This window comes from Electrophorus electricus, chromosome 11 (genome assembly GCF_041902795.1).
Source record: "Electrophorus electricus isolate QZ-2024a chromosome 11, ASM4190279v1, whole genome shotgun sequence".
Classification (NCBI taxonomy): domain Eukaryota; kingdom Metazoa; phylum Chordata; class Actinopteri; order Gymnotiformes; family Gymnotidae; genus Electrophorus; species Electrophorus electricus.
In genome coordinates, this window is record NC_137507.1 from 11,674,320 (window position 1) to 11,696,278 (window position 21,959).

A 21,959-nucleotide genomic window follows, 5' to 3' on the forward strand; every position below is an offset into this window, starting at 1 on the left:
TTCTTGGTACAGTTAACTAGACAACTAAAAGCACTTTGGTAGATTTCTGCTAAATGCCATACATGTAGATGCAAATATAATGGAATGAGAACAACAACAATAACATAAACAACAACAAAAGGTTAATAGAGAAATTCTAAAAACATATTTGGATTCAGCATGCAGAAATTCTTACAAACAGCTTTTTCTTTGCTCTGGGTCTTTGTCCTACTTACTTCATGTGTTATGTTTAAGCTACATAAGGTTTTTCATATCGGCTAAACATTGTGTATATGACATAACACACAAGCATCACACTGGATTTGGTAATCGTTTTGTGATTAGTACAGTTTCTGGGAATATTCCAAGCTCTTGCCAAAGGTCACTTACTAGACATTTTACTTTTCATTCTATTTACATTGCAATTAGGTGACCAATTAGTCAGACTGGCTGGCTATGTAGCTAGATATGCTTCATTGCCCAGCTAACAAATGCACCTGTATGTGGTCAAAATAAATATCAATATGTAAAATCAATAATAAACCTTAATTTTTATAACCTCAGAACCTTTAGAATCTTGAAAATATGCCACAACATAGGGCATGCCTTCCTGCACACCCTGAGTTCAATTCAGCTGCTGCATTTATGTTTCTAGTGCTTGTAGTTTATAGCTACGTAGCTAGCTAGCCATTTTTTTTCTTAGAATATAATTGATATCTAACCATATTTTACTTTCTTATTACTTTCTTATTTACTTTCTAATTAATCATGCACATATTAGGAGCACGAGCTGATTTTACAGTTCATGTGATGTGTGAACCTCACAGAAAAGTATATATTGCAAGCTACTTTTCATAAATGTAATAATTTGAGTCCCACGCCAGAAAACGTTCACTGTTCATTATGTAGGTCAACTGAAGCAAAGCAGATCCCACAGTTGACAGCTTTTGGCAAAACATACAAAATGTAAAAAAAAAGAAAATTTTAATGTAGCAGAAGGAATATATATATATATATATATATATATATATATATATATATATATATATATATATATATATATATATATTAGAGAGAGAGAGAGAAATAGATAGATAGATAGATAGATAGATAGATAGATAGATAGATAGATAGATAGATAGATAGATAGATAGATAGATAGATAGATAGATAGACTTTTTTCAAGAGATATGGCACCTTGCATATCATATCTCTTGTTTGTGAAGTACCTTTTTTGTGAGCTTTTGCTGGTGTTTAGAAAAAAAAAACGTTTTGAATTTTGACTGCTATTTTTTATGTGCAATTTACATTTATTTTTTTTACTTCTCTTCATACAGCATAGAATCTCAGAAGACTGCAGCAGTTGTCCTTTGATGACACCTGGGTCGAATGTGTGAAGCTTTACAGATTTGCTGCAACATTTGGCAATGTTTTGTATGTAACTGTAATATGTGTTACAAGCCAGAAGAACATATTACTGTCAACAGGAAGCTGTTTCCTACCAAGGTCCACTGTCCAATGCATTGTAGTAGTTATATTTGATACAATGAATGTAGACAATAAATCAAACTGGAACTGTTTTAGGCGACATTATATCTATCTATCTATCTATCTATCTATCTATCTATCTATCTATATATATATATATATATATATATATATATATATATATATATATATATATATATATATATATATATTTGTTTTGTCCTCTCATTAACTTTATTATTATTGCTGTTATTAACATGGTGTTAATAAAATGTTATTACATTGTGTTATTACATTGTTATTGCTATATGTAATTACAATGTGTTATTAAAAGTGTTATTACAATACATAATTACATTGTTATTAAAATGTATTATTACACAGTGTTATTACAATGTGTTATTAGGTGAAGGTAGTTGGAATAAGCAGGTAGAAAAACCCTATAAATATGCGTATGGCGATAATGTGTTCACACTTTACATGAATACCCATTGCTGGCAATAATGGCAATAAATAGAGTGTTAGGACAGTGTCCCTGATCTGTGAGTTCTTTCTGTGGGCTTATCTGATGAAGAATATTTGTCTATTTGTGAATAAACATGCAGCATTTTTGTGTTGTGTTTTGATGATTCATACCAATGTTTTATAGCACAATTTATAATTGCAGCAAAGGTGCTGATACTAAAAAGGCCACTTTAGTACAATTTATCAGTCCAGGTTAAATGTTTAGATGTTTGATGATCAGTAATTTAGCAACTAAAATGACAACAGCAACATAAAAAGTCTTTACATGGACATGCATATGCACAGCTCTAAATGTAACTGTTTACAGAAGAGCTGTATGGGCCCTGCCTCATTTAACTATTCACTGATCTGATACATTGGACAATGAAATCCACACAGACTGTGTAAAATATGCTTTTATTAATTCCAAATATGTCAGTGTGCTTTTATATTTATTTTTAGCACAATTTCCCTCTAAACAGATTAAAAAGTAAGAAAGAAAAATGATCTGATACAGTAATTTCTGTAATCATCTCTTTAATTTTAATGAATTGACGAATTAAACAAATTTACTTGTCAGACCACTGCTGGTGATGGCATCATCATAATATTCTTTTCTTCATTGACATATTTTGCTGAGAAAGAATTTAAAAAGTTGTATGTTTATGACAATACAGCATTGACTGTGAAAGTACAACATTATTAATTAATAATTCTGTTACAAAGTGACATCTAGTTTAAGGATGTGAAACAGTCATTAGTTGGCTGTCTTTATGGGAAGGCAAGTAATAAAACAGACATTAAATGGAACATTAGTTGTTTTAATCATAAATGTTCTACTTTTAGCTTGTACAATATGTGAGTTCTTTATTAGCAGAGGACAAAATGCACAGAAATGAAAGTCATTCGTAACTGTGTAATAATCCTTTATTCATTACAACGTTTTCACTCACAAGGCGGTTGTCAAGGCAGGTCAAGGTATCTATTGTGCATATTTATAGGATTCAGTAGTGAATCAATCCTTTAACACTGATGACTTTGTTGTAGGCCTATACAGAGGTGTGCATCTTTATACAAAACAAAACCAGAACAAAACAGAATCTAAATGCTGGCTAACTGTGTATAAAACTGTATAAAAGCATAATAATCTTATGAACATGGTGCTAATATCACCATGGTCATGGGTTTGATTCCCAGGGAGCACATACACTGAATACTGATAAATGAGCCCTTGCAACAAATAACATATCAGCCATTTTAAGCTACCGAATTCAACATCATGCATGTAATATATGTATATAAAAGGATTAATATTGTATTTCTATGATGCTTCTATGTTTAAAATGATTTTCAAAAATGTGTTCTGGCAAAAGGGTGAAGCAAGACATTGAACCATTTATGATCTAAACACTGTTTGAGTTTGAAGAGGTCAAATGTCATTTCCTGAGCAAAAGCATTCTCATTCATGAGGTTTTCTTCGACTGAAGCCTTTCCTCTGTGTCTTACAGGTTATCATAGTCTGCAAGTAAAAGAACAAGAATAAATATACCAATTTAGTTTTGCAAATTGATATTTATGTATGTTCCAAATACAGGATGCCTTGCAATGTAACAAAATGAACAGATGATATAATACAGTTAAATGTTTTTTTAAACATAAATTATTGATGCTTTTTAGATTTGGTGATTCCTCAAAGCACACAGATCACATGTCTATAATGTTTTAGATTGGTCAGTATTCTCACAGCACACATTATCATTACACTACAATACATCATGTGTCAGATGATACAGAAAGGCCAGTCTCTCTTTTATTATTAATAAGCAGTGCAGCTGGAATGTGCAAGTAAAGAGAAATAGAAACCTGTTATAATGGGCTCCACCTAAACCACCACTGTATTCTCACCTGTACCACTTAAAGAATCTTGTCCAGCGGAGATGACATCATCATAGTACTCTGCAGTGAGAGCCACGCCAACACATGTAAACAAGTTTTAATGCCAATGAGCAACAAGTCTGACATTATTAATGTGATAATTCTTGTGCTTAGAATTCCTTTATCATTTTAAAAGAAACCAACCTGTTGTAAGATGTGAGTTTGGTCCAACAGTAATGGCATCATCATAGATCTCTACCACATCCTCTATCAAAATGTAAGATAAATACCATCAGACATCAGTGTTGTTGAGTGTTATTAATGTGTTTAAAACTGAGAGTGCAAATTGATGTAAAAATGAACAAAAATAGCTTATATATATGTATCACTGTCAATGTTACAAGACAATGTTATATATGTATCACTGTCAATGTTACAAGACAAAGCTGCACAAGGTTGAAGTTTTTTATCACTGTTGCAAATTGACAGCAAATTACAGTTACCTATTTGGGCAGTAGTGTGACTAATGAAATTATTAGTAGAACTACATTTTTCAGAAGCAAGGGGGTTTTATTCAAGCATACTTGCTACAGTATCAGGTGTCTGTCCATGTGTGATGTCACTGTAATTATCCTGTGGATTTTCTGTCCCTAGATCACCTAAATCAAATAAAATGAGTTGATAGAGTAATTTCAGTCATCATCTCTTTCATTTTAATGAAGTGAGGAATTAAACAAATTTAATTGACAGACCACTACTGGTGACAGCATCATCATAATACTCAGTCTTTTCTTCACTGACAGATTTTGCTGTAACCAAAAGAAAAGTGAATTTCTTGTAAATTATATTAAGATATATGTTGCATCCAAAGAGAATTATCTATGAGAACAGTCACCAAAACTCTACAAGGTAACACATCCACAAGCTACCACATCTGGCACCCACAGCACACTGATTAAGGAGTTTTTAAAAAGTACGACAAAACAGAATTGATTGGAAGTATAAGATTATTAAAGAATGCTATGATTTCTATAATTTCTAATATTTCTCTGTGAGATGTAATCCCACCCTTACCTGAGAAAAGCTCTTTACCAACATCTTCATAACCAGAATGCTGAGCCTCTGAGTCAATATATTCTGTCAGAAGAGAACAGAGCAATCATGAAACATGCTTGAAACAGAAAATCATGAGCATCTTCCTTCAGGGATAATAATGAGCTGTGAGAAAAACAGAATATTTGTCCAGTTGACTGCCATGTCTCCATACAATACAAATACAATAATCCAGGGGTGTCACTAGACCCAATTTAATGGAGCATATGCCCCACTGAAATGTTTCCATGCCCCACTATAATCACTGGTAAAAGTCACTGAGCTAAAATTCAGTACAAAATCCATAATGCTTTACATTTTAACCTGTTGAGTAGAACTATACTATATAAATTCACTACAGAGACTACAGGTCCCATAATGACCTAGTATCTTTCCAAACGTTTGAGCAGCTAATAATAATAGTGATGCCAGTATTTAAAAGCAAGTCAGAAGACAATGATCATTTAAAATCTACTCACTTATAACCATTTCACTTACCAAAAAACACATATTGAACCATTAAAATGAAGGCACTGGTTAAGTTAACAAGGGGGCACTGCTAACTAGATAACACAAGTTCAAGTTCAAGTTCAAGTTTGGTTTTTTCATCAAATACACAGTCATACACAGTATAACTCGCAGTGAAATGGTGGAGAGTGCTCTGTCCAAACTGAGGAAAAGAAAACAGGGGTGCTTAGAGAAATATACATATTCTCTATATGTGAAATATATATATGCAAAGATAAATATATATATATATATATATATATATATATATATATATATATATATATATATATATATATATATATATATATATATATGTATTCTATGTATGTACAAAATATATTAACAATGTATAAAAACTTATAAAATGAGAAATATAACCAGTAAACTATTCATTTTGCACATTTGTGTTATTTAGTTAGCATGAACTGGTGATGCAAAAACAAAATCACAATTCACATGTAGTTTTATCTCTCAAAGGAAACATTTCATAAGATTATTTGATGAGAACATGTGAAAATAGTATTAAAGTGAAATGTAAGTTCTTAAATGTAACATGTATTAAATGTAAATTACTTTTCACATGACAGAAGTGAGAGAGCAGGGAACAAGAGTGAGAAGAGAAGAAGAAGAGAGAGAAAGCATGAAAGCATATGTAGAACAGGTAGAAGGAGTAAGAGAGAGAGTAAAACAGAGCAGGGAAAGGAGCAACAGAAAAGCATAGGCACAGTTCTGCCCCTCCTGACTGCCAAACAAAGGGGCTAAGCTATACCCTCCTTCATTCTGTGTGTGTCTCAGTTTAGACAAGAGTCTTGAAGTACCCCTGCACCACACATGCAAATAAAAACACACAAACATGTGCACACACTCTGTCTAACCTTTATCCTCTTAGTCTTTCTGTCTGTCGGAGCCACACGCAGTCACACAAAGATTTAACCCCTTACCTCTTCCTATTGCTCTTTCTATGTATCTCTGCTTCTCTCACACACTCAAACCAACTCAAACAATCATGCACACACTCAACTTATCTCTCTTTCCCCTTCTTGTTCTTTATTTCACTCTCTGTCTCTCTCCCTCACACATACTAACACACTCAAGCATACACTTGAGACAAAAGCCAAAAGGTGTGAGCATACACTTCTACTAAGTGGAGAATTAGAAGAATTACACACTCCAACTTTGCCTAATCAGATACTGCTTAGCAGTATGCCCACAATTACCACTTGCCCACTCAACTATATAATTCTTTAAATATATTACTTTACATCACATTTACATATTCAGCATGTAAAAAATTGCCTAGAGATAAAAAAACTGGAAAGGCACCAAATTAAACAAGGAAAAGACAGGAGATTATATTTGGCCATTAACAGCAATGACTGACTTGAGCTCAGTTCTCGTCTTGACACTAGAGCCCTGAAGACTAAAGAAAAAGTCAGAAATCAGAATGTTGATTCTGATCAGAACTTCAGGTTACATCAAATCATTAACAAAGAACAACTGTTAACTATCTAAAGAATATATCAAAGGGTAAAGACTTCATGTCTAAGCAGGGCATAGAGAAACTAATACATGCCTTTTTCTCATATATTTACATTTACATTTATGGCATTTAGCAGACGCTCTTATCCAGAGCGACTTACAAAAGTGCTTTGTCATAGAATATCCTAGTACAGTACAGTAGGATAGAGTCCAACATACCAATGAAGTATGTTTTGTCCTACAGACAAGATTACTGCACTAGTCTTTATATGGGTCAAGTTTACAATTAAACCATTACAGATTATTTAAAAGGCAGCTGCCAGAAATCTTACCAAAACAAATAAAGTTGAGCACATTGATTCCAGTTTTCACATTCTTACATCCACTACCAATTCATTTCAAAGTTCTTCATTTTTGGTACTTCTATATATAATTATATACAAACAATTGTATATAAATCACTGAATGGCCTAGAACCAAAAAACATCTCTGATCTACTGGAAGAGTACAAACCCAATAGGCCAGTCAGGCTAGTCAGCTAATGCTGCCTAGAATCAGAACCAAATATGGTGAGGCAACTTTTAGACAGTATGATGCTAAAAGCAATCACAACCTTCTTGATGTTAGATATACCCCAAATATCATTGTTTTTAAGTCTAAATTGACAATGTTCTTGTTTTCTTGTGCCTTTATCTTTTATCTTCTAATTTGACTTTACTTTAACTCTACTTCTATTTTTTTGAAAAGCCCTTTCTGAGGTGACAGATCTCAGCCTTTATTATTTAAAACTTTTTTTTCCCACTCAATGTTTCTATAAATTTGAGCAAAGTACTTTGAATTCCTATTGTGCATGAAAGTTACTACATATTAAAACTTGCCTTGCCTTATAGTAATAAGGCCGACATTTATCATGATACTGTTCAGATCTCTTAATGTAGTGAGCAGCAAGATGTGAAAGGTATGAAAAGAGTTTGATACAGTCACACAGCTTCAAAATAACAAATATAACACACAAGCTCTCATTTTTCTCTCACTCTGTAATTATTATTTTTTTTAATCTCTGTCATACACACTAGGAATGCCTGCAATATTACCCTTCTATATTACTCACCCTTTTGAGCTGAGATGGGAGTTCTTTCATTAGTGATTCTGTGGTCAATCTCCTCATAGATTACTTCAGGTAAAGTCATATGCCTCCTCTTAGAGAGTACTGGGTGTGAAGACAGGAGGAAACATGGCTCCAGCAAATTAATGACAGACTGAAGGATTATAAGATGTCTATGATATAAGATGTCTGAAACTGTGGATTATATGTGAATGTGCCCTACCTTTCCTGAGTACTCTGTTCTGGTAAACCAGCCCAGAGAGAAGCACTAAGGCCAGGAAGAGCAGCACTCCCAGTACCAGCAGGACCACTGGAGAGGTAGCTGGTTGAGGTAGAGGTCGACTGGTTGTTATCATCTCAGATTTACCAACTGGAAATTGCAAAAGAGAAACTGTATAAACAGTATTTTTCATTTGAACATTTTAGAAAAATGAGGGAGAGGAATGAAAAGAGGACCTGAGATGGAGTTGGTGGTTACTTTGCTTGTAATAACAGGGGTCAGGGAGATGTCTAGAAATAGAGAACTAAATCAGTTAGGTGGACACAGAACTCACACACACATACAAAATCAAAGCCATAATTAGCTCTATTCTCTAATTGACCCTAGCAAGTATATGTCTGTTATATCATTTAAATTACATTTCTTTCTAGACATTTTTGATATTATTATTATTATTATTATTATTGTTGTTGTTATTGATGTTGACACACATAATGATGATAATGATTTACCTGCAAAATCCAGCATTTCTCAGGTTATTAAAAAAATGTATCATTGTCACTGATGTACATTGTCATGGACCAAATGTCAATATTTAATTTTAAGGTTGGCAGTTCTGGTAAGCCAAAAAGCTATTCATGAATAATGAAGCTGTGGATGACATTTATATTTGCTCATTTTTTGATCAGATTTGACTGTATACTAATGCTACCTCAATGTATAAGGACGTGTATTTTCAGGGCTATACATTAGTTACGAGGGAAGAACTTAATTAATCGGTTCTTTCTTTAACTGTTATCTCACTTCTTTGCATCTCTTTCTCATGACTTAGCTCCTCCCTCTAGGGACATGACAAAATGATGCAAGGATGAGATGTGAGGACAGAGGGCTCAGTGACAAAACTTCCACCCAGAGTCCTTGCTTACTGAAGCACAAGTTTAAAGCAACATGACTAATTGATGATGTGCTGCACAGGTGTATCCCTCATCACCAGGTTCAACACCCAGAGATGCATAACAAGGTGTAATTAGACTACAAACTAAAAAAACATCAAAACATTGCAAGCACAATTTCTATTTTTCAACTACTGAATTTGTCAAGGTAGTTATTTATTGAATCCAAAACCCTGTCTGAGGTATCCTCTGACCTGCACAAGTGATGCCAGCATCCTCTTTGTGGGAGCAATCAGTGTGGTTCTTCAGTGAATAACTGCAGTCCCACAGGTGAAACTCATCCCCTCTACACTCCACTCTGTTCAACCAGATCACCCCTTCACCAGCACCAAAGGCAGCACTCCCATTAGCACTCAGTGCCTTCCCACAGCCCAGCTGCCTGCAGACCACCTCAGCATCCCTGATGTCCCACTGATCATCACAGATGGAGCCCCACACAGCATTATGATAAACCTCCAGCCTTCCAGAGCAGCTTCCCTCTGGTCCACTCAGCCTGAGAGGCAGGTGAACTACACCACAGACATATGACATGAGGAGAAAATACTGCACAGGACAGTTAGGGCAGTAACATAACTGTCTGGGTTCAGCAGATACCACATTTCGTGACAGCTTTGACTGCGTGAAGTATTGATGTTGAGTTAAAATTTACAATTAAATTAAAATTTAAATTTACAAAATTTACAATTAAAATTTACAATGACTAGATTAGGATATTGGAAGAACATTGATTAATGCTCTCATTAATTACCGCATCCTTACCTGAGCACTGTCTTTGATGGGGAAATGAGGAGCATTTCACATGTTTTTGTAAATGTTTCTGCTCTTCTGTGAGTATGGTAATATAAATTATGATTGCAGATTTAACACTCATGAGCATTTAATTATTAACTTCTCAGCTACTTGATATCTGCAAGAATCTTTACATGCAGGGAGAATCTGCCTACCTGAACAGGTAATGTGAGCCACCTCCTTGCCATTATCACACTTATTGTGCCCCCAAGGATCAGATGGGCAGTGCCATAGAGTGGAGTCATGTTTCCTACATTTCACCTGATCCAGCCAGTTAGGAGATGATTCCAATTTTGCTCTGGATGTGGACTCACTACCTGTTCTTCCACAGTTCAGCTCTTGACAGATCAAATTTACTGTTTCCTCATTCATCCCATTCACACACACATTTCCCCAGGTTCCATTGTAGAACACTTCCAGATTCCCTTCACACCCCTTAGTGAGTCTGATTTCTTTAAAATCTGCTGAGAAAAAGATGTGTAGGCAAAATGAGAGCTTACTTTTCGCCTACCATATATACACAGTTGCTATCATTGTCTGTTAATAACTGTTAATTACTGGTTTGTATGTTGCTTACACCCATATGAAACTCAGATTTGCTAATATAATAAAATGTAAATAGCTAAAACCAAAATAAAATGAGTGTTACTATATTGCATACAGTTTTGTGCTATCTTCTTTCAGAATGACCATTTATCATTCTTGTGTGCTTAAATTTCATAAACCTTTAGATTTGACTTTTGTCTTTAAACTGAACATTTGGCAATTCTTGATCCAGGTTTGAAAATTCTGTCTACTTATGTGTCTTACTTACATTTTTAGTGATCACTAAACAGTTTAATTAACAAAATGACAAACAGCTGCAGTCAGCACACTTCACCTGAGCACACGACCCCTACGTCCTCCTTGTGTCTGCAGTCATGCTTTCCCCCAGACTGATACCTGCAGTTCCACAGGGACGTGTCCCTCCCCTCACACTGCACCTCATTCAGCCATATGGGCCCGGTTCCTGGACCAAACCAGGCTGGTACGTGGGCACTGAGGGCCACTCCACACTGAAGCTGCCTGCACACCACCTGGGCATCCTCAATATCCCATGAGTCATCACACACTGTCCCCCATGAGCCGTTGAGGAAAACCTCCAGCCTTCCTGCACAATCTCCACCAGAACCAACCAGTCTGATAGAGCTGTGGGCTGAGTTAAACACACACACACACACACACACACACACACACACACACTGTGTGTAGATATGCAGTTACACCTTAGATGTCCAAGATAGTCAACTCTGTTATTTTGTTAATACATGGAAATGTACCTTTAACAAACTCCAGGTTCATAAATCATAAATCATCACACAAAAATGGTAATTTTAGAGGAGATTGTTTAAGAATGTTAAATACAACACATACCAGAGCAGGTGATTGACAGCTGTTCCCCAGAGCTGCAGGAGAGGTTGAGGAGATTTGCACTGCTGCAGTTCCCCAGATGAGCTTCACTCCCAGAACAATTGAAACCCATCATACAGATGTGGCTGTGTTGTTCAGGACTGGATGGAGAGGAGCTGGAGAAGTTCAGCACAGAGCCACAGCCCAGCTGTCTGCAGACCACAGAGGCTTCCGATACACTCCAGGAGTCCAGGAGAACTCTCCTCCAGCCCAGGCTAAAGTAAACCTCCACCTGCCCCTCACACTCACTCCCTCCAGACAACTGCACTCGGCCCTCATGAAAGGCCTGAGAGGAAACTGAAACAGAAAGATGCATAAAAATATGGGTATATAGCTATATACTTATGTGTATATTTTTTTCTGAGAATGCAGTAGATATAATCTAATGTTTACTTTCGCAGATTGCCAGAGGAGGGCATTTTCCCATAAAATTTATTTTTAAGTAATGTGGTATAAAAATGCTCACTGCTGCAGATGACTCCAACATCTTGTTTATGAGAGCATGCTGCTCGACTCCATGATGAGATGGGACATTCTGACAGGTGTGTCTCATTCCCATGACAGTCAAACACATCAGCCCGGATGTGATCACTTCCCTCCCCAAACCAGTCCACCCCCAACACAGCCACAGCACTCCCACACTTCAGCTGCCCACAGAGGACACTGGCAGCTCTCATATCCCAGCTATCACCACAAACTGAGCCCCAGTCACTGAGGTACTGGAGCTCCACTCGACCAGAACAGGAGTCCCAGCCGTTCACAAGACGTGCAGCTGTGTAACCTGTAAAACACAAAACTGATTACAGGTATGTAAACAGAACAAGCACAATTGTTGTCATAGTATCTCATAGTTACTAGTTCACTGGCAACAAAGATAAAGATAATATTTAACCTGAGCATATTAGTCCCACATCACGGTAATGGGAGCAGTTCTTTTTGACTAAAGATGTTGGACATGAGTAAATATCAGATTCGTTGCCTCTACACTGAAGCTCCTCTCTCCACACCTGGCCCTCCCCTCTGCCAAAAGCAGCTGCTCCCAGCACCTCAACAGGAAGCCCACAGCCCAGCTCTCTACACACAACCTCTGCATCCTGCTGGTCAAAGTCAGCATCACACACTGTGGACCAGGTCTTCCCATGAAGCACCTCTACTCTCCCAGAGCACAGGTGAGGACCATCTTTAAGTCTGGGCATTTTGTGACCTATGTGTGAAGTAACATCATTAATACCATGGTTATTATTGTCTGATCTATATTCTGTCGGTAGTGAGTCTAGAATTAAGACTAAATCAGATACATCTAGAAGAGCACTCAAGTTAACAAATCATAAAATTAATGATATAAAAAGTAAAATGATAAACACTGACAGTATATTTTGTATCTTGTGCTCTTAACAGACTATTGATTGCCATTAAGCATTATTGAAATGTACCTGAGCAGATTAATTCAGCATCGTCCAAATGACTACATCTATGTTTACCCCAGCCCAATGATCCACAGTTTTTCAGTGTAGACTCTGAGCCACTGCAGGTGAGTTGACTCATCCAAATTGGTCCAGATCCTGCTGTGTCACTTACAGTAGCACTCAGTATCCCTCCACAGCCCAGCTGTCTACAAACCACTACTGCAGCTATTACACTTGCACCCTCAACACACACTGTTCCCCACTGTCCTCTGTGAAGAACCTCCACTCGCCCAGCACAGCGAGTACCACCATCCACCAGCCTCACACTGTCTGTGTATGACCAAAAATGAAAATAGATAATGACAAAGCGGTCCCGACAGAGACAGATCATCATGTACAATTTATTTTTAACACAGAAAATGTTTTATGTAAAATGTGAAATCAGTTTTAAAAAACACAACTCTTACCAGCACACACCAGTGCCACATCACTGTCATGAGAACAGTCATGTTTGACTGTAGAAGATGTTGGACAGGCGTAAATATCCGATTCGTTGCCTCTACACTGAAGTTCCTCTGTCCACAACTGGCCCTCCCCTCTGCCAAAAGCAGCTGCTCCTAGCACCTCCACAGGAGGCCCACAGCCCAGCTCTCTACACACAACCTCTGCATCCTGCTGGTCAAAGTCAGCATCACACACTGTGGTCCAGGTCTTCCCATGAATCACCTCAACTCTCCCAGCACAGTGAGGACCACCAACCAGCCTCACTCCTAAAATATTAGTATGGGGAATAGAGACCATGGAACACATTCTAGTGACAGAGAAACTACTTACATTATTGATTTTATAATATTGCACTAGTTAATGCATGGTTCTTCATTAATTACAGCAAAAAAGGAAATATATTATTAGAAAATAGATTTTGTTGGTGGTCTAATAAGTGACAAAGGATAATTTAATTTTCTTTACAAATGTTGAAGAAAGAAAGCACAGCTGTTCTATCTGAAAAAGGAACTGCACAAGAATTGTTAAAAACTGATCTATCATGCATGTCACATTCATAGGTTCATGTCCATAGAGGCTTCTAATGATAATGATGCCATGCTTTCCTTTTATTAAACAAATATACAACTGAGATGCACAAAATTTGTAATGTCATAACTGGTATAACAAAGTCTGAAGGTTGGCAAATATGAAGAAATGCCAGTCGAGGTAAATATATCCATTCTAAAGATTAGTATAATTTACCTGAGCAGATAACTCCTGCATGTTGACAGTCACTAACCCTTCCACTTGAACCACAGTTCTTCAGTGTAGACTCTGATCCACTACAGACCACTTTATTCATCCAGATTGGTCCTGATCCTGGTCCAAAGTGAGCATTACCCACTGCATCTACAGCCTCCCCACAGCCCAGCTCTCTACACACCACTGCAGCATCTCTCATATCCCAGTCATCATCACACACTGTTCCCCACTGTCCTCTATGAAGAACCTCCACTCTCCCAGCACAGCGACTGCTACCATCCACCAGCCTCACCATGTCTATATGTCATGGAGAGAGAGAGAGAGAGAGAGAGAGAGAGAGAGAGAGAGAGAGAGAGTGATTAAGTTGGGGGGGGGGGACACATACACGTAATTGTCATGATTGTCATTATTGTTAGACACAGGCCACCAGATGGAGGCCTCAGACACTTGCCACATCCACCACCAGTGCTCACCTGCTCCGCAATACTGGCTGGTTCTCATGGTTCGTAACACAGCAGACCAATGAACTGTTTGGGACTCCTTAACTGTATTATTTAAACTCGCTTGTTTTATTCTGAAGTCTTGCCACTTTTCTCTGTCTGCATTTCTGAGCTGTTTATCTGATGCATTTGGCTCTTTTTGTTTCTGACCCTCCTTTTTTAATGGTTTGTTATCTTAGCCATTTGTATTTTGGCACTGCTGCCTGATATCGAATAATTCCCTGGTTTTCTGCCTCTCTACTTGTTAAGACTACATGTATTGTTGCTCTGTGTTCTTTAACTATTTCTACAGCAAAACATTTGTAAATTAATCATAATACTTCTCCAGCTTCAGCATCACCATTACAAAAAGAAAATGTTAAAATGATATATAATTCATATATAGATAAAATTCTATAACAGAATGGGTTTAAATTATAAATAACATACATGATTAGTGTCAGAAAAATACAAGATTAAATATGAATGATGCATTTCTTACCAGCACACACCAGTCCGACATCATTGTCATGGGAGCAGTCATGTTTGAGAGTAGATGACTTTGGACAGAGGTGAATCTGGGATTCGTTGCCTCTACACTGAAGCTCCTTTGTCCACACCTGGCCCTCACCTCTGCCAAAAGCAGCTGCTCCCAGCACCTCCACAGGAGCCCCACAGCCCAGCTCTCTACACACAACCTCTGCATCCTGCTGGTCAAAGTCAGCATCACACACTGTGGCCCAGGTCTTCCCATGAAGCACCTCTACTCTCCCAGAGCAACGAGGACCACCAACCAATCTGACCCCTAAATTATTAACTTGAAAGAACAAAGAAAATTTTGTGATTCCTAATAATTATTATTCACATGTTGAAATGTGAGTGTATTTGCTGGACCATTAAAGTCTCAACCCTTAAACGTCATGGAAAATTTTGAGTTGGAGGTGGGAAGAATACAATAATATGTATTATATTTTTAGATTCATAAATGACAAAGGCAAAGAAATTAATAAATGTTGAGTAGTAAACTGTATTATTTGAGTTTTATATTGAGATTTAGAGCATCTTACCTGAGCAGCTGACTCCAGCATTTTTGGTTTGATTACAGTCATGTTTACCCCAACCTGCTGATGTACAGGTCTTCAGTGTAGACTCTGATCCACTACAGTCCACATCATCCATCCAGATTGGTCCTGATCCTGGTCCAAAGTGAGAATTACCCAGTACATCTACAGCCTCCCCACAGCCCAGCTCTCTACACACCACTGCAGCATCTCTCATATCCCAGTCATCATCACACAGTGTTCCCCACTGTCCTCTATGAAGAACCTCCACTCTCCCAGAACAGTGTCCACCACCGTCCACCAGCCTTACACTGTCTGTGCAAAATGAAAATTAGGAAGAAAGAAAGAGGCAGAGAGGTATGGAAACAAATCAGTAGAAAAAGCTTCAGCATCACCATTACAAAGAGAAAATGCTAAAATGATATATAATTCATATATAGATAAAATTCTATAACAGAATGGGTTTAAATTATAAATAACATACATGATTAGTGTCAGAAAAATACAAGATTAAATATGAATGATGCATTTCTTACCAGCACACACCAGTCCGACATCATTGTCATGGGAGCAGTCATGTTTGAGAGTATATGATTTTGGACAGAGGTGAATCTGGGATTCGTTGCCTCTACACTGAAGCTCCTTTGTCCATACCTGGCCCTCCCCTCTGCCAAAAGCAGCTGCTCCCAGCACCTCCACAGGAAGCCCACAGCCCAGCTCTCTACACACAACCTCTGCATCCTGCTGGTCAAAGTCAGCATCACACACTGTGGTCCACGTCTTCCCATGAAGCACCTCCACTCTACCAGTGCAGCGAAGACCACCAACCAGCCTAACTCCTAAAACATTAGTATGGGGAATAGAGACACATATAACTTATTGTGATGACCAAGTAATGCTTAAATAGATTAATATTATGGTAATGCTCTAATTAATGCTTGGTTCATGTGGTTTTCTTTAATGTCATAAAATATCAGTAAAAACCTTTATGTACAAAATACTGCCAACATATAAGACATGACAAACACAAATAGTCAGAAAAGTTTAAGAAATTTAATACATATAAAAACACCCAAATTTGCCAAAGACATTTTAAAGTAGAGCCATAGTGACTAATACTATATTAGGTTGTGAATTACAATCAGTATAGATGTCATATGCAGACGTAGTGCAGTTTACCTGAGCAGATAACTCCAGCATTTTTAGTTTGATTACAGTTATGTTTACCCCAACCTGCTGATCTACAGTTCTTCAGTGTAGACTCTGATCCACTACAGTCCACATCATCCATCCAGATTAATCCTGATCCTTGTCCAAAGTGAGAATTAACCAGTACATCTACAGCCTCCCCACAGCCCAGCTCTCTACACACCACTGCAGCATCTCTCATATCCCAGTCATCATCACACACTGTTCCCCACTGTCCTCTGTGAAGAACTTCTACTCTCCCAGCACAGTGAGTACTACCATCCACCAGTCTCACACTGTCTGTGGGAGACAGAATGAATAGAGTGAAGACAATCTATTCTAAATGTGAAAGTGTTGTACATAAGCAAAGGGAGATGTGGAAATATGTAATTACTTAAAATAAATATATTTCTTACCAGCACACAACAGACCCACATCATTGTCATGAGAGCAACTGTGTTTGTATGAAGATGTCGGACAAGAGTAAATATTAGATTCGTTGCCTCTACACTGAAGCTCCTCTGTCCACACCTGGCCATCCCCTCTGCCAAAAGCAGCTGCTCCCAGCATCTCCACAGGAGGCCCACAGCCCATCTCTCTACACACAACCTCTGCATCCTGCTGGTCAAAGTCAGCATCACACACTGTGGCCCAGGTTTTCCCACGAAGCACCTCTACCCTCCCAGAGCAGCGAGGACCACTGACCAGCCTCACTCCTAAAATATTAGTACAAGGAATAGAGACAAATGTAACTTAATGTAATGACTAAGAAATGCTAAAACAGATTTCACAAAACCATGTTAACTTTTGATTCATTTTAACCATGTTTTTATTCCTTTTCTTCATGACTTTCTTTTTCATTTATTCTTTTTTGGTTGTTTTGTTTTGTTTCTCTCTCTCCCTCAGCTGGTTCCAACCCTTTGAGAGGGGTCTCACTGCAGAGCATGCATGATAGTAATCCTATTCCACAGACAACAGACTGGTATACCAGTGGGTTTATAAACCTCCACAAACCAAATCCATTTGTGATTTGTGCCATAATATTGTAACAGCTTAAAACAGCTGAGAAATTGTAGCAAAAATCATTAAATTCTGTAAACTGACAAACTTTATACTACGTCAATGGCAATGTGCAAAGTTTGCAATGACAGTTTGTGATCTCAGTTCCCTAAGTGGCCCTGTCTGACTCCACTCCCTCCTGTTGCAAGTATTGTTAAAGATTTGTTTAATAATGACAACAAGTTATCACCAACACAAGTCAGTGAACAAAAATTAAGAGGAGTTATCCTGCTGGCAGTGAAAAGAGAAAGAAGAAAAAAGAGGATGAGGAGAAAAAGCATTACTAGTGAGTGGGGCAGATAATACCAATTAAATACAATTATTAATAACTAATTCCTGCAAGTCTAGCCTTAAATGAGGGAGAGACACACTTGAATAACATCCACTAGAATTACATTTCATTTGTTTACCTTGACATTTAATATTAGCTAACCTAGCTTGCAAAGCATCTTAGTGTGCCCAGCTCAGTTTTCCATGACATTAGTCAGAGTCAGTAGTTGACAGCTAGTTGACTCAGTAGTGTAGCTAGCCTACCAGGCTGTCAGAACATAGAAGCTAGTAGTAACACTTCATAACCAGTCAACTTGTTCTTGGGCATTGTTACTGAAATAAACACAGTCTCTGCAATTTCTAGAGTAGGTAATGTTTTACCTGTAGTTTTACAGAGCATAGGTAATGGAGTGATTTGGAGGGGGGAATTAGATCATTTGAACATTAGTTTTTCACTAGTTAACTGATGAAATCTGTGTCTAACTGAACTAAATGTCAAGCTATGAATGCTAACTTATGAACTTTAGATGGAAAGAAGCTTGTAAAAGTGTACTCTGAATTACTGAGGTGTATTGTTATACATTATTGTGCTATATGTGCAGTGAGGTTTGTGTATTTTATTGTATTTCCCATATCTGTTGTGGTTTTAATATAATGAAGACTATATACTTTCATTAAAATGTCGTTATTTATATTTATATTTTGAAAATAATAGTACTGTTTTGAAATAAAAACTTTTGAAATAAAAAGTTAACATTTTGCAATTTCTTGTTGGTGTCAGATTATTTATAAGATAATGGCGATGAACACTGGTTGGAGGGGCCTCTATGAATTTTTGCTTAGGGCCCCAATAGATGTTAGAATCGCCACAGCATAGAAATCTGCATACATACATCGGGGATAAAAGCTGGCGTTAAATAGCAAACGTTGTGACAAGCTGTGACGTCTTTCTCGCCTCCCCGCAAAACTTCTGGTGTGAAATATTTAATGTGCCAACGTGATTCAAAACAAGACAAGAGTAATCGAACACACTGCTTTCTCTACTATGTTGGTTTACCGTGGTGAAGAAAGAAATCCATAAATCGATAAATACATTGCTTTTATGGTGCCCATTTATTCACATTTATGCATGGTTTTGTTTATTGATTGATTTAGATTTTTTTTTTTTATTTCATCCTCCATTGGAACTGTTGAAAATGACCACGTCGATATTTTTGCATGTTGTAAAAATGCATTAGTTATACTTCAAATATACTAAATATTAAATTTGTGTATATAATATATTGTATGTTGTGTGTGACATTAAATAATATATAATCTATAAATAGTCAAATATGATTTTTTCAGTCCAACTGTATTGAAACTTATGGAAGCAAACGATATAATTAAGACATTTCTGTCCCTACTGTACTTTTATAAAAGTTATTCAGAAGTCAGAACGTAAAGTCAACTCAATTTAGGTCAGCTAAGTTTAAACCAAACAAAGAGGTTCATATACTCATGTGTATTATTAAATGAAAACAGGAGTAATATGAATGAATGAACAGAAAAAAATCAAGCTGTTATGGAAAGGATCAATTACATGCGTTCTGTTACGTAAAATTCCACGTGTTTTGATAAAGTGGAAGATTGAGTAATATCATCATAGATATAATAATAATGATAATACATAAAACCTACAAATATATGAAATACATAATACAATTATGCAGCTATATTACTACTACCAACACCACCAACACCACTACTACAACTACTATTACTACTACTACTACTACTACTACTACTACTACTACTACTATTACTACTACTACTACTACTACTACTAATAATAATAATAATAATAATAATTTTACGAAGCTGACATCTATGTTTGTTGAGGACACATAACCACACACCAGCAAGCAAATACGAACACTATCACTTAAGTTACATGAAATGAAACCACCTGTTATACTTTGAGAAGGCAGATTGTTTTAGTCTGTTAAAACTGTACATTTGGAAGCAATTGTCTTTGGAAATGCTACATCTTTCAAAATACTATACCACAGTGACAGTTATGAACATAATTTACTTGCTCTGGTCATATTTGCTGATGATCATGTGAAAATGTGAAGCTTAAAATTTGAGTCCTCCTACCCTAAGACCAAGACAATTAATTTATGGTCTCATATACTACAACACTACATATGGAAACAAACTCCTTTACCAGTTGTATGGAATCTTCAGGTCATTCCAAATTGTGGATTGTTATGTACTTTGCACAAATAATAAATTACTTTATATTATTAATTATACACCTTTGTGTTTTTTAAAATAGACTCTAAATGTATATATTCTAACCTAGCATAATTACTATATAGTGTATTATACACATACTACAGAAATGGACAAATACATCAGATTGCAAATATTATAACATCAACATAGTCTTTCAATAGTTATTTTGTTCCCTAGTGTGATCAAAAAATAACACTATAGTAATAACACAATATACATATTAGATAAATATAATGTTCCATGATACATTCTTCTGTATTTTATTTAATGTTACTGTTCACTATCAGATAATAGTAAACCTTGAAAGAGATTAACACAAGAAAAGATTAGATAGTTCCCTGGCCTAATATAATCCCCAAACAAAGTTTGACTCCATTTGCCTCAGTAATTTTGTATCTCCATTTCATCTAATATTGTTTCTTCTAAAGACTTTTTTCATCATTTAGCATTTGTTTTTTTGATAGATAAATAAATAAATAAGATAGTTGGCAAAAAGATTTTAGGAAGTGTGATGTTTAAAATGTGAAATGTATGTTACAATTAAACAAAGTTTTAAAGTGGACCACTGAAAAAATTAATTACATTTGAGAATGAGAATTAGTACGGTTTACCTGAGCAGATCATTCCAGCATCTTTATCATGATTACATTCAAGTCGTCTCGAAATTTTAGGAGCTCCACATGTTTCCCATGTAGGCTCTGATCCAGTACATATCCTTTGATCCATCCAGATTGGTCCTGATCCTGGTCCAAAGTGAGCATTACCCAGTACATCTACAGCCTCCCCACAGCCCAGCTCTCTACATACCACTGCAGCTTTTTTCATATCCCAGTGAGTATCACACACTGTTCCCCACTGTCCTCTTTCAAGAACCTCCACTCTCCCAGCACAGGAGCGACCACCATCCACCAGTCTCACACTGTCTGCATACCAAATAGAAGATACCAGATGGAGATAGAAAAAGAGAGGCAGAGAGACAGAGATAGAGGAAAAGAGAGATAAAAAGACCATATTAACTGTACATGAGTTATGTATGGCTATGTATGCCTGCCTGTCTATTCTGTCCCTTCTTTTATGTGTAGCTACAGATGTAAAAAAGTCAAGGAATAACTAAATTACAATAGTGTTAAGATATAAGCAAACACATTATTAATAATAATAATAATAATAATAATAATAATAATAATAATAATAATAATAATAATAATAATAATAATAATGTGATTATGTGCTCAAATGTGTTTTTGACATGAGGACTTACCAGCAGTAGTGAGTGTGACTGTGGACATCAGAAGAATTAAAGTCAGACAGCTGTCCATCTTCCTCTGCCCTGCACACACTCTTTGTTAAACGCAGCAGGCAATAAACTCAGCAGGCAACACAATTTTTAACTCCACTACCACAGAGAGACTGAAGAAACTGGGTCCCCCTAGCCCCCTATAAAGAGAGAGAGAGAGAGAGAGAGAGAGAGAGAGAGAGAGAGAGAGAGAGAGAGAGAGAGAGTTTCTAACAGCCACCAATCACA

The 21,959-nt window shown here is 36.7% G+C and overlaps 1 protein-coding gene across 1 annotated transcript; it reads right to left on the bottom strand.

The window, feature by feature from the left end:
- Positions 1–2,894: 2,894 nt before the first annotated feature.
- On the bottom strand, positions 2,895–21,828 carry LOC118241712 (scavenger receptor cysteine-rich type 1 protein M130-like). The gene is made up of 26 exons (XM_081723248.1): positions 21,696–21,828; positions 21,046–21,357; positions 17,242–17,541; positions 16,817–17,125; positions 16,174–16,476; positions 15,644–15,952; positions 15,079–15,393; positions 14,098–14,394; positions 13,317–13,619; positions 12,877–13,179; positions 12,336–12,647; positions 11,910–12,224; positions 11,408–11,740; positions 10,875–11,189; positions 10,150–10,455; positions 9,965–10,030; positions 9,400–9,714; positions 8,489–8,542; positions 8,256–8,402; positions 8,039–8,137; positions 4,921–4,983; positions 4,599–4,655; positions 4,431–4,505; positions 4,051–4,113; positions 3,877–3,927; positions 2,895–3,490 (listed from the first exon to the last, which is right to left on the bottom strand). Exons 1-26 carry the CDS (start codon positions 21,751–21,753, stop codon positions 3,474–3,476), a joined length of 5,397 nt encoding a protein of 1,798 aa, XP_081579374.1. The 5' UTR covers positions 21,754–21,828; the 3' UTR covers positions 2,895–3,473.
- Positions 21,829–21,959: the final 131 nt, after the last annotated feature.

Excerpts from the sequence above, each read along its gene's own strand:
- LOC118241712 (XM_081723248.1), bottom strand. The coding sequence starts at position 21,753 with ATGGACAGCTGTCTGACTTTAATTCTTCTGATGTCCACAGTCACACTC. Across the intron at positions 21,358-21,695 it reads AGTCACACTCACTACTGCTG|ACAGTGTGAGACTGGTGGAT; the intron begins GTAAGTCCTCAT and ends TTTGGTATGCAG. Across the intron at positions 4,656-4,920 it reads TGGTAAAGAGCTTTTCTCAG|CAAAATCTGTCAGTGAAGAA; the intron begins GTAAGGGTGGGA and ends TTTTGGTTACAG.